Consider the following 14,551-nt stretch of genomic DNA (forward strand, 5'->3'; position numbering starts at 1 on the left):
AATCTTTCCCCCCTCACTAAAGGGAGGTTGGGAAAATTTTTTTTTTGGGAAAAAAATTTACAGCCCCAAAAAGACTTTTGTGCCCCAAACGTGGGTCCCTGAAACCCAAACAAAACTGTTAAATCACGTCGGGCCAAATTTAATCTGCTCCAAAAGGGGTGGGTTATTCAAGACCAAATGGTAATTCCTAAAAAACCTTTTTACTTTGGGGGGAAAAATCCCCTTTTAAATTGAATCTTAAATCTTATTTTCATCTTTCATAAAGGTTGAGTTTGGCAGTTTTTGGGCAAAATTACAACCAGGAACTGACTCTGTGGCGCAACGGTAGCGCGTCTGACTCCAGATCAGAAGGTTGCGTGTTCAAATCACGTCAGGGTCAATAATCATTTGTGTGATGAAACAGTAGGCCCTCTTAGGATTAGACACATCTCCCGTCCATTCATGCTACTTTGATATATCTTTCTGCCCCCTCACTAAAGGGCGGTGGTGGTGAAGTCCATAGGGGCTTGGCCTGGGAACTGGAAGGTCACCAGTTCAAGTCCCCGAAAGACCAAGTGCCACCGTGGTGTCCCTGAGCAAGACACTGGTTACCTACACTGCTCCCCGGGCGCCGTACATAATGGCAGCCCACTGCTCCTAACACTAGGATGGGTCAAATGCAGAGACCGCATTTTGTTGTCCTAGTACTTGTACTCTGTGCAATGACAATAAAGTTGAATCTTTCATCTTTCTTTCATCTTTCATAAAGGTTGAGTTGGCAGTTTTTGGGCAAAATTACAACCAGGAACTGACTCTGTGGCGCAACGGTAGCGCGTCTGACTCCAGATCAGAAGGTTGCGTGTTCAAATCACGTCAGGGTCAATAATCATGTCTCATCAAAGGCTGTGGACTCTCATTTCAAGACTCAAATAAGGGACTAATCTCACAACTATAAAAGATGCTTTTCATCTTTGTGGTGAAACAGTAGGCCCTCTTAGGATTAGAACATCTCCCGTCCAATCATGCTACTTTGATATATCTTCTGCCCCCTCACTAAAGGTTGAGTTGGCATTTTTTGGGTAAAATTACAACCAGTAACTGACTCTGTGGCGCAACGGTAGCGCGTCTGACTCCAGATCAGAAGGTTGCGTGTTCAAATCACGTCAGGGTCAATAATCATGTCTCATCAAAGGCTGTGGACTCTCATTTCAAGACTCAAATAAGGGACTAATCTCACAACTATAAAAGATGCTTTTCATCTTTGTGGTGAAACAGTAGGCCCTCTTAGGATTAGAACATCTCCCGTCCAATCATGCTACTTTGATATATCTTCTGCCCCCTCACTAAAGGTTGAGTTGGCATTTTTTGGGTAAAATTACAACCAGTAACTGACTCTGTGGCGCAACGGTAGCGCGTCTGACTCCAGATCAGAAGGTTGCGTGTTCAAATCACGTCAGGGTCAATATTTCTGTTTCATCAAAGGATGCAGATTCTGATTTCAAGTCTCAAATAAGGCCCTCGATTGACAACTATAAAAATTGCTATCAAGATGCTTTTGACCTTTGTGGTGAAACAGTAGGCACTGTAAGGATTAGAACATCTCCCGTCCAATCATGCTACTTCGATATAGTTTCTGGCCCCTCACTAAAGGTTGACTTGGGAGTTTCCCCCCCCCCCCCCCCCCCCCCCCCCCCCCCCCCCCCCCCCCCCCCCCCCCCCCCCCCCCCCCCCCCCCCCCCCCCCCCCCCCCCCTGGCCCTGACAAGACACGGTTACCTCATGCTCCCCGGGCCGTACAAATGCAGCCCACTGCTCCTAACACTAGATGGTCAAATCGAACCGCATTTGTTGCCAGTACTTGTCTCTGTGCATGACAATAAGTTATTTTCATCTTTTTCACTTTCATAAAGGTTGAGTTGCGTTTTTGGCAAAATTACACCAGACGACCTGTGGGAAACGTACGCGTCTGACCCGTCAGAAGGTGCGTTCAAATCACGTCGGTCAAATCATGTCTCACAAAGGCTGTGACTTCATTTCAAGACCAATAAGGGACAAACCACAACAAAAGGTTTTTCATTTGGGAAACAGGCCCCTTAGATAAAACTCCCGTCCAATCAGCTACTTTGATATTTCTTCGCCCCTACAAAGGTTGATTGGATTTTTGGAAAATAAAAAACCATAATGATCTGTGGCGCAGGAAGGCGTCTGACTCCAATCAAAGGGTGTGTTCAAATCACTCGGTCAATAATCTTCCATCAAAGGCTGGGGATCTCATTCAGACTCAAAAAGGGACTAATCTCACACTATAAAGAGCTTCACTTTGTGGTGAAACAGGGCCCTCTTAGATTAGAAACCCCGTCCACATGCACTTTGATATCTTCTGCCCCTCACTAAAGGTTGATTGGCAGGGGTAAAATACACCATAACTGACCTGGGGCACGTAGCGCCTACTCCAACAAAGTTGCGTGTTCAAATCACGTCAGGAATAATCATGTCCATCAAAGGTGTGACTCTCATTCAAGACTCAAATAGGCCCCTTACACTTAAAAGATCTTTATCTTTGTGTAACCCGTAGCCTTTAGGATTAGACTCCCGTCCAAATGCTACTTTCTTGCCCCCCACTAAAGGGTTTGGGGGGGGGGGGGGGGGGGGGGGGGGGGGGGGGGGGGGGGGGGGGGGGGGGGGGGGGGGGGGGGGGGGGGGGGGGGGGGGGGGGGGGGGGGGGGGGGGGGGGGGGGGGGGGGGGGGGGGGGGGGGGGGGGGGGGGGGGGGGGGGGGGGGGGGGGGGGGGGGGGGGGGGGGGGGGGGGGGGGGGGGGGGGGGGGGGGGGGGGGGGGGGGGGGGGGGGGGGGGGGGGGGGGGGGGGGGGGGGGGGGGGGGGGGGGGGGGGGGGGGGGGGGGGGGGGGGGGGGGGGGGGGGGGGGGGGGGGGGGGGGGGGGGGGGGGGGGGGGGGGGGGGGGGGGGGGGGGGGGTTTTTTTTTTTTTTTTTTTTTTTTTTTTTTTTTTTTTTTTTTTTTTTTTTTTTTTTTTTTTTTTTTTTTTTTTTTTTTTTTTTTTTTTTTTTTTTTTTTTTTTTTTTTTTTTTTTTTTTTTTTTTTTTTTTTTTTTTTTTTTTTTTTTTTTTTTTTTTTTTTTTTTTTTTTTTTTTTTTTTTTTTTTTTTTTTTTTTTTTTTTTTTTTTTTTTTTTTTTTTTTTTTTTTTTTTTTTTTTTTTTTTTTTTTTTTTTTTTTTTTTTTTTTTTTTTTTTTTTTTTTTTTTTTTTTTTTTTTTTTTTTTTTTTTTTTTTTTTTTTTTTTTTTTTTTTTTTTTTTTTTTTTTTTTTTTTTTTTTTTTTTTTTTTTTTTTTTTTTTTTTTTTTTTTTTTTTTTTTTTTTTTTTTTTTTTTTTTTTTTTTTTTTTTTTTTTTTTTTTTTTTTTTTTTTTTTTTTTTTTTTTTTTTTTTTTTTTTTTTTTTTTTTTTTTTTTTTTTTTTTTTTTTTTTTTTTTTTTTTTTTTTTTTTTTTTTTTTTTTTTTTTTTTTTTTTTTTTTTTTTTTTTTTTTTTTTTTTTTTTTTTTTTTTTTTTTTTTTTTTTTTTTTTGTTTCAAAAATAGTTTTTTTCCAAGTAAAAAGTGATTGAAAAAAAAATTTGAGTTTTACCTTTTGGGTAAACAGTCCTGGGGGGTTAAATCCCCCTCCAAAAATTTTCAAAATTTTCTCCCCCCCTTTAAAAAATTTATTGGAGGTTTTTAAAATAAAAAACCTTGTTTCTCTTGGCCAAGGGGTCCCCCAAAAAATTTTTAAAACCCAGTTTTTTGTCCCAAAAAAGGGGTTGACTCGATTTCAGGTTTCAAATGGGGGCAATTAAAACCAAAAAATTTTATTTTTTGGGGAAAAAGGCCCCTTTTTAATTAAAAATTCCCTAAATCTTTTTAACTTTCCCCCCCCCTTTGGTTGGGATTTTGGGTAAATTTCCCCAATAACTCCTTTGTCCAGGAGCGGCGTTAATAAAAGGGGGCGGGGAAACCAAGGGTAAAATTTAAATCAAAGGCGGCCCCTTTTTTAAAAAAAAGGGTAAATTTGCCTAAAAATGCCACTTTTTAAACAGGGGGGTTTTAAAAAAAACCCTTCCCCCCCCAAATTTATTGAAATCTTTGCCCCCATAAGGGGGTTTTTTTTCCTAGGGGGGTTGGGATTTGGGAAAATTAACCCCCAAAAAGCCGTCCCAAACGGGGTTTGCCCGAAAGTTTTTTTCCACCGTCCCCCCCCGTAAAAGGCGACTTTTTCCAAAAAAGGGATTAAAACAAAAAGGTTTTTTTTCCCCCTTTTGTCCCTTTTCCCCTTGAAAAAAAATTAAACTCTCTTTCTTTCACTTTTAATTTTGGGGTTAGTTTTTGGCTTTTTAAAAAATCCCCCAAAACCGTGCGCGTTGCTCCCCGGGTGGGGGTTTTCAAATCCGTCAGGGTCAATTAATCCCCATCAAAGGGGGGGCTCTCTTTCAGACTCAAAAAGGACTAATCTCACAACTATAAAAATTTTTCTCTTTGGGGGAAACAGTGGGCCCCTTAGGATTAGCATTCCCGTCCAAATCATGCATTTTGTTTCTTCTCCCCCTCATAAAGTTGAGTTGGATTTTTGGGGAAAAAATTACAAAAAGTAACTACTCTGTGGCGCAACGGTACGCTTGACTCCGATCAAAAAGGGTTGCGTTTTAAATCACGTCGGGTCAATAATATGTCTAAAGGTGGGACTCTCTTTCAAGACCAAAAAAGGGTAATTACAATATAAAAGTGTTTTTCCCCTTTTGTGGTGAAAAAGTGGGCCCCCTTTAGGATTAAAACATCCCCCGCCCAAATATGCTACTTGATTATTTTTCTGCCCCTCACAAAAGGTTGATTTGGGCATTTTTTGGAAAATTAAAAACAAACGACTCTGGGGCGCAACTTTTAGGGTCTGATCCAGATCGAAGGTTGCGTTTTAAAAAAAAGTCGGGTCAAAAATCTTTCATAAAAGGTTGGGATTCTCATTTAAGCCAAATTTGGGCCCTAAAAACAAAAAAAAGATGTTTTTCATTTTTTGGGGAAACAGTGGGCCCCTTTTTGGGATTAGAACACTCCCGTCTTTTTAGCTATTTTTATATAGTCTGCCCCCCTAAATTTTTATTGGGTTTTTTTTTTTGAAAATTACAACCAGTAACTGACCTGGGCGCAACGGTAGGGGTTTGGACTCCAATCAAAGCTTTAAAATGAGGGAATTTTCTTTCCCAAAAATAAATTCATTTCCCATTCAATTCCCCAACATTAAAAAATGCAAAGAGTTTTGCCCTTTTGGGTAAAACATAGGATTTAAGGGGAAAAACATTCCTCCCATGTCCATATTTCGGGCCCCCTACAAAAGGGTTGATTTGGGGTTTTTTTTTTGGGAAAAATAAAAAAAATTAAATGCTCTGTGGCGAAAGGGAATCTGACTCAATCAGAAGGGTTTGGTGTTAAAATTCACGTCAGGGAAATAATCAGTCTCTCAAAGGTGTGGACTCTCATTTTAAAGATCAAAAAAGGGACAACCCAAAAACTAAAAAGTCTTTTCACCTTTGTGGTGAAACAGGGCCTTTAAAGTTAAACATCCCGCCCAATCATCTATTTATATACTTGCCCCCCCAAAAAGGTTAATTGCCTTTTTTTGCAAAAAAAAAACAGGAACTGACCTTTTGCGCCGGTAGGGTCGACCCCAGATAAAGGTTGGGTGTTAAAATCACGTCGGGGTCAAAATCATTCTCTAAAAGGGGTGGGGGACTTCATTTCAAGACTCAAATAAGGCCCTCAATTGACAACTATAAAATTTTGCTTTTATCTTTGGGGGGGAAACAGTGGGCCCCTTTTTGGGTTAGAACATCCCCGCCAATATGTCTTTGATATATCTTTTCCCCCCTCACTAAGTGGGGGGTTTTGGTAAATTTTATTTGGCCGGGGAACTGGGGCACCGTTAAGTCCCCGAAGAAAAGTCCCCGGGTTTTCAAATTTCACCGCCCCCGGGGGCGCTTTCAAACCCCCAAACTCCCCTAAACAAATAGATTCAAATAAAAAGATTTTTTTCCTTTTGTACCCGGAAATAAATTTAAAAAATCTTCACCCTTTTTCATTTTTTTCAAAAAGGGTTATTGCATTTTTTTGGGCAAAATAAACCCGAACGACTCTGTGGCCACGTAGGGGTTTTCTGATCCAGACAAAGGTTGCGTTTTTCAAATCATCGGGGTAAATATATGTCTCATAAAAATGGGAAATTCATTTCAAGACTAAAATGGGGTAATTAAAACTATAAAAATGCTTTTCATCTTTGGGTTTGAAACAGTGCCCTTTAGGTTTAGAACATCTCCGTCCAATCATCTACTTTGATTATCTTCTGCCCCTCACAAAATTTGGGTTTGGCTTTTTTTTGGGAAAATTACAACAAAACTACTCGGGGGGAAAATTTTTAGCGCTCTGACTCCAATAGAAGGTTGCGGTTCAAATACGTCAGGGTCAAAATCATGTTCCAAAGGTGGGGACTCTCTTTAAGACTCAAAAAACCCCCTAAATTAAAAAACATAAAAGATCTTTTCACTTTGGGGTGAACAGTAGGCCCTTTAGGATTAAACATTCCCGCCCAATTTATGCTATTTTAATATTTTCTGCCCCTCAAAAGGTTGATTTGGGCATTTTTTTTAAAAATTAAAAACCATAAATTTGTGGCGCAACAGCGCGTCTACTCAGATAAAAGGGTTGCTGTTAAAAACCCGTCGGGGTAAATTTTTCTGTTTCTCAAAGGTGGCCCCCTTTTCAAGCTCAAAATGGTAATTTTAAAAATTATAAAAGAAGGCTTTTATTTTTGGGGGTAAACTGGGCCCTTTTAAAGGTTGGGGCCCTTTCCGTCCATCATGCTATTTTGATAATTTCGCCCCCACTAAAGTTGAAGGATTTTTTGGAAAAATCAAAAAATTATTTTTTTTTCCAAGGAAAGGGCTATTTCCCAAATCAGAAAGTTGGGGGTTAAAATCATCAGGGTCAATAAATGTTATCAAAGGTTTTGGGACTCTCATTTCAAGATCAAAAAACCCTAAATTCAAAAAGGGTTTTCCCCTTTTTTGGGGGGAAACAGAAGGACTTTTAGTTAAAACCTATCCAAATCACTATTTTATACCTTCGGGGCCCCTCTCAAAAGGGGTTAATTGCCGGGTTTTTTGCAAAATCAACATAACGACTCTGTTGCGAAAACGGGGGGGCCCTTGACCCCAAATTTGAAGGTTGCGTGTTCAAATCACGTCAGGGTCAATAATCATGTCTCATCAAAGGGTGTGGACTCTCATTTCAAGACTCAAATAAGGCCCTCAATTGACAACTATAAAAGATGCTTTTCATCTTTGTGGTGAAACAGTAGGCCCTTTTAGGATTAGAACATCTCCCGTCCAATCATGCTACTTTGATATATCTTCTGCCCCCTCACTAAATGTTGAGTTGGCATTTTTTTGAAAAAATTACAAACAGTAACTGACTCTGTGGTGCAACGGTAGCGCGTCTGACTCCAGATCAGAAGGTTGCGTGTTCAAATCACGTCAGGGTCAATAATCATGTCTCATCAAAGGCTGTGGACTCTCATTTCAAGACTCAAATATTGGACTAAATTCACATCTATAAAAGATACTTTTCACCTTTGTGGTGAAACAGTAGGCCCTCTTAGGATTAGAACATCTCCCGTCCAATCATGCTACTTTGATATATCTTCTGCCCCCTCATTAAAGGTTGAGTTGGCAGTTTTTTTGCAAAATTACAACCAGTAACACTCTGTGGCGCAACGGTAGCGCGTCTGACTCCAGATCAGAAGGTTGCGTGTTCAAATCACGTCATGGTCAATATTTCTGTTTCATCAAAGGATGCAGATTCTCATTTCAAGTCTCAAATAAGGCCCTCAATTGACAACTATAAAAAATGCTATCAAGATGCTTTTCACCTTTGTGGTGAAACAGTAGGCACTGTAAGGATTAGAACATCTCCCGTCCAATCATGCTACTTTGATATATCTTCTGGCCCCTCACTAAATGTTGACTTGGGAGGTTTTTGGAAAAGTGCAAAAACCATTGAATGACTCTGTGGCGCAACGGTAGCGCGTCTGACTCCAGATCAGAAGGTTGCGTGTTCAAATCACGTCAGGGTCAATAATCATGTCTCATCAAAGGCTGTGGACTCTCATTTCAAGACTCAAATGAGGGACTAAACTCGCATATAGAAAAAATGCTATCAAGAAGCTTTTAGACACAGGTCAAAACATAGGAACTACAAGGGAGAGAAAAACGTATGTCCTGCCATGTCAACATATCTTCTGGCCCCTCCCTTAAGGTTGATTTGGCAATTTCTTATTGCAAGACTCAAATAGGCCTCAACTGACAACTATTAAAAATGCTATCTATATGCTTTTCACCTTTGTGGTGAAACAGTCGGCTACACATGGTAACTGACTCTGTTGCGCAACGGTAGCGCGTCTGATTCCAGATCAGAATGTTAATCACGTCAGGGTCAATATTTGTTTTTCATCAAAGGCTGTTTATTACCATTCAAACCACTGAAATATTATTCAGAGATGCAATGATTCAAATAAGTGAGTAAATAAAGAAATTACTGATTAATATTAATGGAACAAGGAAATAAATCAAAACTCACTGAGCATCCTGCAGACACCCATCACTGTCTGAAATACAGGACTGGAGAAGCAGGCACGGAGCCTCAGGGTGATGCCATTTGGCAGCCCCAGCTTCAGGGGCTTGTGTTGGGTCATAAAGACCAGCCGTGCGTCAGCGTGGATGCCATATTTCTCCAGGGTCCAGGCCGTTCGCAGCAGCCACCGTTGCTTCTGTTCCCACCACAGTGCATGGTCTGACCAATCCCGCTTTATCTCTGCAGAGGACAGACACAAAACATATGTTGCTTCAAACTGAAACACAGATAATATCCATAGCTTTAAAGGTCCCCAATTATTCTATATTTAAACAATATATTGTAGGGCCACATCTATACAAAACATGTCTGTGAAGTGTTTTGTTCATAATACCAAACAGATCAGCCATTGTAGCATGCCTCATCCCCCTCTATTTCAGCCCTGTTGCATAAGTACTGATTTTTGATCTGTTGCTTTAAACGGAAGTAGCTGGTGCTGGCCACGCCCCTTTAGAGCTTTCGCGCATGATCTCTTCTCTGTGAAGAGTTTTCTACTGGGAGAAACTCAGCTAAATGGTGCTGTGATTAAACGGCATATCATATTCCAAGCAACATCAAGCATTATTTCTGAAACAGTTTGGAGCTCAAACGTTTCTCTCTCGATGGGTTTACCACAAGGACAATACCTTTTATATTACACATATTCTCTCCAGTACAGCATTAGCTCTGACTGTTAGCGATGCTTGCTAATGTAAACACAGACCACATTACTTCCAAACACGTGGCGCATCGTTTTTGATACAGCACATAGCTTGAGATGTTCTTTCTTCAGTGTTTACTGCTACATACAGGGTGCGATTTGTAGGGGGGGATGGTGAGGATTTCCCCCCCTCTGGTTTTCCTATCCCTACCTCTGCTAAATTATTTTTATCTCCGGTGGGGACAAGGATTTCCCCCCCTTGATAGCGATGAATGCAACTTAACTGCTAGCCTACTTAAACTCTTGAAATCTAACGATCTTCAGTGTCTTTACATCAGAGTAGGCTATTCAGCAGCCTTCTGGCAGACGGTGCATATTTCTGAACGTCATCGAACACAAAAACATTGTAACATTTTTGTGCGGGAACTTCGCAGGAAAAACAGCGCTGAACCAAACATGAAACGCGTTCAGAGCAGCATATCATCTTACTTTACAGGACCCATTTGCAGAATTGTGGATAGAAGAGGGCCGAAATGCTGCAGACAATGCCCCGATAGGAAAAACGAAAAAGCCACCACAAATTTGTCACCAGAGCCGACTGTTTACTTTGTCTAGTTTTCCAGACCTGTCCCTGAGTGTTGACAGCACGTTGTGCTATTTAGTGAATTATTTTGAGTGTTTGATTTAAGTTAATTGGAGGGTCTTTTCATGGAGAGCAATGATGCTTTTCTATGGTGCTTTCTGCCTGTTAGTGCATACGCATGTTTTTGTGACGTTGAATAGAAATCCATGTATGGGTTATTAAAAGTTTTGCCATGTTGTGATGGGGACTAATCCACGGACCCGAAAAAAGGGCCTGTCTACTTTTTGCGTTTTTTTCTCCCTAGTTATGCAAGTTAAAAGTCCAATGTTCTTGTCTATGAATAAATTTAAAAAACATCCCCCCCTCTGTTTTTTTGTCAAATCGCACCCTGGCTACATATATATATAATAACTGTAAGTCCCGCCTGCAGAAATCCTGCTGAATATACAGACACACAGCTCGTTTGAACCCCCGTTTTTAGAGATGTGGGTAAGGAGGAAAAGAGATAGGGTTGTATTTTCTGACACTTTTTTTCTGACTACATTTATGTGTAAAGACATCAAAAAGTTCATTTTGAATAGTTGGGGACTTTTAAGCTATTTTGTGTATGCTAAGGCAGTATCTTTGTTTTTTCTCTCTATCAAAGTCAGGACATGTTTTCACATTAATAACTAGAAGGTGTTACTCAAACCGCTGATAGACCCTTTTATTAATTATTCTATTGGCCATAATACCGACAAACACTCCCCTTAAAACAGTAGAACAGTCTCCTGTTTATTTCTATTTCTCATTAGATTCTGGGACGCAATGGTAGCTTGCAGACTTGAGATTTCTTCTTGTTCTTGTGATGCTTTCTTATACTGTCAATACTGATATCTCACTGTACAAAACACAACTGCGAATAGAATTGGCTTTTGTAAGAAATAATAATCGATATTATGTGTAACTACAATACTGTCTTATTCTGAAAACAGTTTTACTTTGAAACCGGATGTTGGTTTTAGCCTTAGCGTGTAGCTAATATTGTATTGTATATATGAGTAGAGGGAGAAGGACACGTGAAGTTACATACTAAACACACTGCCTCTACCTCTCATTCATTGATGCTGCAATAATACTATTACGTGTTTAATAACTAATACACTTCAGAAGGATTGCATAATAGAATATCGTAGGTGAAAGCTTCATGACTACGCTAGCAAGATAGCCTTCTTTTAAGTGGGCTGTCGAAGCGTGTTCCGAACTATTGAGCTACAGCTGTGAAACTTTTGTAAAACCTACTGCTACATCCTGTTATTAAATACTCCTTTTAAAAACTTATATGAGGAGCTTCACTTTGTTTTCTTTTAAATCTACTTCTAGACTTCGAATAAAAGAACAAAAAGATCAATTTTGAAATGAATAATAATATTATTATTATTAATAATAATAATAATAATAATAATAATAATACTTGGTATTCATAAAGCGCTTTTCCGGATACTCAAAGACGCTTTACAAGTGAGAAAATACATCAAAAGTCCTACACTATGATTAGGACTGACTCTGGCCTGGGATACGGTTGGGCAATTTATTGTCAGGTATTAAAATGTTAATATTATTCATGTTGAAACTCTATTTCTAGGGACATCATAAATAATGAACAAAACCTACTTTAGGAATTGTATTACTGCCTGAAATGTTTGAAAGCAAATTGATAATTTACAACAAAAATTTCACCCTCAGAAATGAATGATATTAATTAGAGATGAATTAAGGAAATTGTACTGTTGCTGAGTCAGTTAATGAACAGTTAATAAAGTATGTAAGTTGGATCATTTATCAACATTGAACACCTCAAAATGTTTTTAGTCTTGTCGTTATTAAACCGTAATTTGCCGTAGAAATTAAGTCAATGCAAGGTCTGCTAGGTTTCGCTTGTGTTCAGTATGCCTGTGTGCATGCGCATCTCGTCACAACGCAACAACTCAGTGTACTCTCGATCTTGGTCATTCGATGGTTCCAGACTCTGTGGCGCAACGGTAGCGCGTCTGACTCCAGATCAGAAGGTTGCGTGTTCAAATCACGTCAGGGTCAAGCTTTCTGTTGCGCCTCTATTAAACGTGGTGGTCACACAATGGACTGTGTGAAAATATCATAGACTGTATACAGTCTATGGAAAATATCTACATTTAACGAATTTCACACTTGGAGATCTCAAAAATGGCTACCAACTTAGCATCACTTAACAAAAACGATGGACTACCTGTTAAAAAGTCACTAAAATAAATACTTTCAAACTATTAGTGGTGGTCTAGAAAAGTAAATAACAGTTTAAAAGGCTTGTTTTGTAGTGTTAAAATGTTTAGTTGAAATGAACAGTATTAATCACCATATACAGAGATTGTTGGATAGAATACCCCATCATGTGATTCCATAAAGAAAGCATTATCAGGTTAATATGGTTGTCATTTGCATTTCAAGATTGGAAATTAGTTTAACATGTTTGCAAAAAACAATAGTAGAGGATGTTTGCTGTATTTGCTGGCAAATGCTGAAGAATGTTATTGATTGGTTACTTAACTGTTTCAATGCGTGCGGGATGCAACATTAAATCTTTTCAAAGTGCTACCTATATGCTGTCTGAATTCTGGCCCGTACATGCAAATTAGGAAACAATTGTGAGTCAGTGCATTGAACCTGGGACAGACAGACAGACAGACAGACAGAGGGACGGAGACCTACGTGTCTTTTCCACCAGCTTCAGGATGACCCCTCCGACGTGGAGGTCAGAGGCCACGCTGAGGGTGACAGGTGGCGCATCAGACCCCAGGTCCTCCACTGTGACTGATAGGTCCCACACTGCCATACCGGGCGAATAAGGCCTGGGCATTTAGAAAGAAAGGTGAAGCAACCAATCAAAAGCTGGTCAACAACAACATTTACAGCTCAGACAAAGCAGGCATGGAAAGAAGAGCAAAACCTTTAATCTATCAGGGGGGTTACTTTGTTATCATTTTTTTCCAACACTTTTATCAAACTGCCAATATGCCTTTACTCATTTACAACATCATGTCGACAAAGCAATTTATTTAGGGACCTGTGCATGTCATGACTGAGAAATATGCACTTTAAAGCATTAGTCAACTGTTAAAATTCCTGAAAAAAAATACAAATAAAGACAAGAACATAACAATATATGCTAAGAAAAATGACTTTGTTTATTCATATTATATTTTGGGAATTATTTCACATCAATTCATAAGAATACATTTTTTTATTTAACTTGATTGATCTTATGTTCAAAACCTCCCTTAAGTTTGACAGAGTATTTCCGACAAAAGTTTTCCTCATCGTTCAGTATCACATGAGTACTGAGTAACACACACACACACACATACACACACACACACACACACACACACACACAAGCGCGTACGTACACACACACACACACACACACACACACACACACACACACACACACACACACACACACACTCTGGAAGGTTGAGTTGATTCTGGCAACATGTCCAGTTTGATGAGCACTTCCTGTTTCTAACTAACAATCACAAGTGACACACACTTCCGCTTACTGACCCGCCCAATGGGAGACCCACTGCATGTGTATGAAAGTGTAAGCCCTTCTTAAATATATTACATTTAAGAATTCTAAAGAATTGAATCACAGAAAAGGTCATAAGGACTAGATGAAATGCCTGCATCCCTCCTTACTTCTTCTGAAGGCCTTGACTTTATTCATCTGCATGTTTGTATATATAAGTTCTGATCCACGACCACTTCCCTTTTAACGCTATATTTTGTTCACGTGAAGCCTTAATAACCTCTGTGTCCTTATGCTTTCTCACTTTCTCTCACATCACACACAAACAAAATTTGAAAGACAATACCGTGAGTCTCCTCTGTCCAAGGTTTTGAGATTTGAAAACTGGTGCGACTCTGATGCCTCTTTCACACCACTGAAGAAGTTTTCGGAGAAAAGGTTCAAGTTTCTTTCCCCTCTCGGGCTGGGCAGGTTGTGGTCTGTGTAGCTGAGTCTGCGCTGCTTGTGTCACTTCTGTCAAGAAAGGCTTGTTCCTTTTTTTGTCAGTTTCCGCCAGGCGGAAATGTGAAAAGAGCTCAAGTTTTGACTGACAGACAGGCTGATAGTGAGTGATGCATAAAAGGGAGTGTGTGTGTGTGTGTGTGTGTGTGTGTGTGTGTGTGTGTGTGTGTGTGTGTGTGTGTGTGTGTGTGTGTGTGTGTGTGTGTGCGTGCTTAATTTTTAAATATTAAAAAGGCAGACAACACACATTGTTCTCCTTATTTTGGCTGTTAGTCTTTAGCCTCCATTGTATGGGATAGAACAACACAGACAATAGATTGATTATTGTTAAGAATTGTGTGAGTTGCAAATTAACAATAAGTAGCGTATCAGATTTTTTTTCTACTTTTCAGATGCAAAAAAGGAATGAACTTGAAAATGTCAGCCCATCAAAACAGCAATTAAATAGTTTCCAAAACTGACAGCAGGCATAATGACCTAGCCTACTAAGTAATAATAATAATAATAATAATACAATTTCCCCAGAAAATACGCATGCAGTGTCAATTTTAATATGCTATACTTAAATTTAGCAAAATCTA

At 40.0% G+C, this 14,551-nt stretch overlaps 1 protein-coding gene and 8 non-coding genes across 9 annotated transcripts in view; 8 read left to right on the top strand and 1 right to left on the bottom strand.

The window, feature by feature from the left end:
• The window catches only part of fermt3b (FERM domain containing kindlin 3b), a 24,729-nt gene extending 10,740 nt beyond the window's left edge, over positions 1 to 13,989 (bottom strand). The window contains exons 1-3 of the mRNA XM_063876018.1: positions 13,816 to 13,989; positions 12,650 to 12,789; positions 8,649 to 8,882 (exon numbers count right to left, since the gene is read on the bottom strand). Of these exons, the coding sequence (XP_063732088.1) occupies positions 8,649 to 8,882; positions 12,650 to 12,773 (358 nt within the window). The 5' untranslated portion in view covers positions 12,774 to 12,789; positions 13,816 to 13,989. The remainder of the gene's footprint in view (positions 1 to 8,648; positions 8,883 to 12,649; positions 12,790 to 13,815) is intronic.
• trnaw-cca (transfer RNA tryptophan (anticodon CCA)) lies at positions 308 to 379 on the top strand. The gene has a single exon. It is a non-coding gene; the product is annotated as a tRNA-Trp (tRNA).
• On the top strand, positions 790 to 861 carry trnaw-cca (transfer RNA tryptophan (anticodon CCA)). The gene has a single exon. It is a non-coding gene; the product is annotated as a tRNA-Trp (tRNA).
• Positions 1,080 to 1,151, top strand: trnaw-cca (transfer RNA tryptophan (anticodon CCA)). The gene has a single exon. It is a non-coding gene; the product is annotated as a tRNA-Trp (tRNA).
• trnaw-cca (transfer RNA tryptophan (anticodon CCA)) lies at positions 1,370 to 1,441 on the top strand. Its single transcript has one exon. It is a non-coding gene; the product is annotated as a tRNA-Trp (tRNA).
• trnaw-cca (transfer RNA tryptophan (anticodon CCA)) lies at positions 7,484 to 7,555 on the top strand. Its single transcript has one exon. It is a non-coding gene; the product is annotated as a tRNA-Trp (tRNA).
• Positions 7,772 to 7,843, top strand: trnaw-cca (transfer RNA tryptophan (anticodon CCA)). Its single transcript has one exon. It is a non-coding gene; the product is annotated as a tRNA-Trp (tRNA).
• trnaw-cca (transfer RNA tryptophan (anticodon CCA)) lies at positions 8,075 to 8,146 on the top strand. The gene has a single exon. It is a non-coding gene; the product is annotated as a tRNA-Trp (tRNA).
• Positions 11,930 to 12,001, top strand: trnaw-cca (transfer RNA tryptophan (anticodon CCA)). Its single transcript has one exon. It is a non-coding gene; the product is annotated as a tRNA-Trp (tRNA).
• Positions 13,990 to 14,551: the final 562 nt, after the last annotated feature.

The sequence above is a fragment of the Eleginops maclovinus genome, chromosome 23 (assembly GCF_036324505.1).
Source record: "Eleginops maclovinus isolate JMC-PN-2008 ecotype Puerto Natales chromosome 23, JC_Emac_rtc_rv5, whole genome shotgun sequence".
Taxonomy (NCBI): domain Eukaryota; kingdom Metazoa; phylum Chordata; class Actinopteri; order Perciformes; family Eleginopidae; genus Eleginops; species Eleginops maclovinus.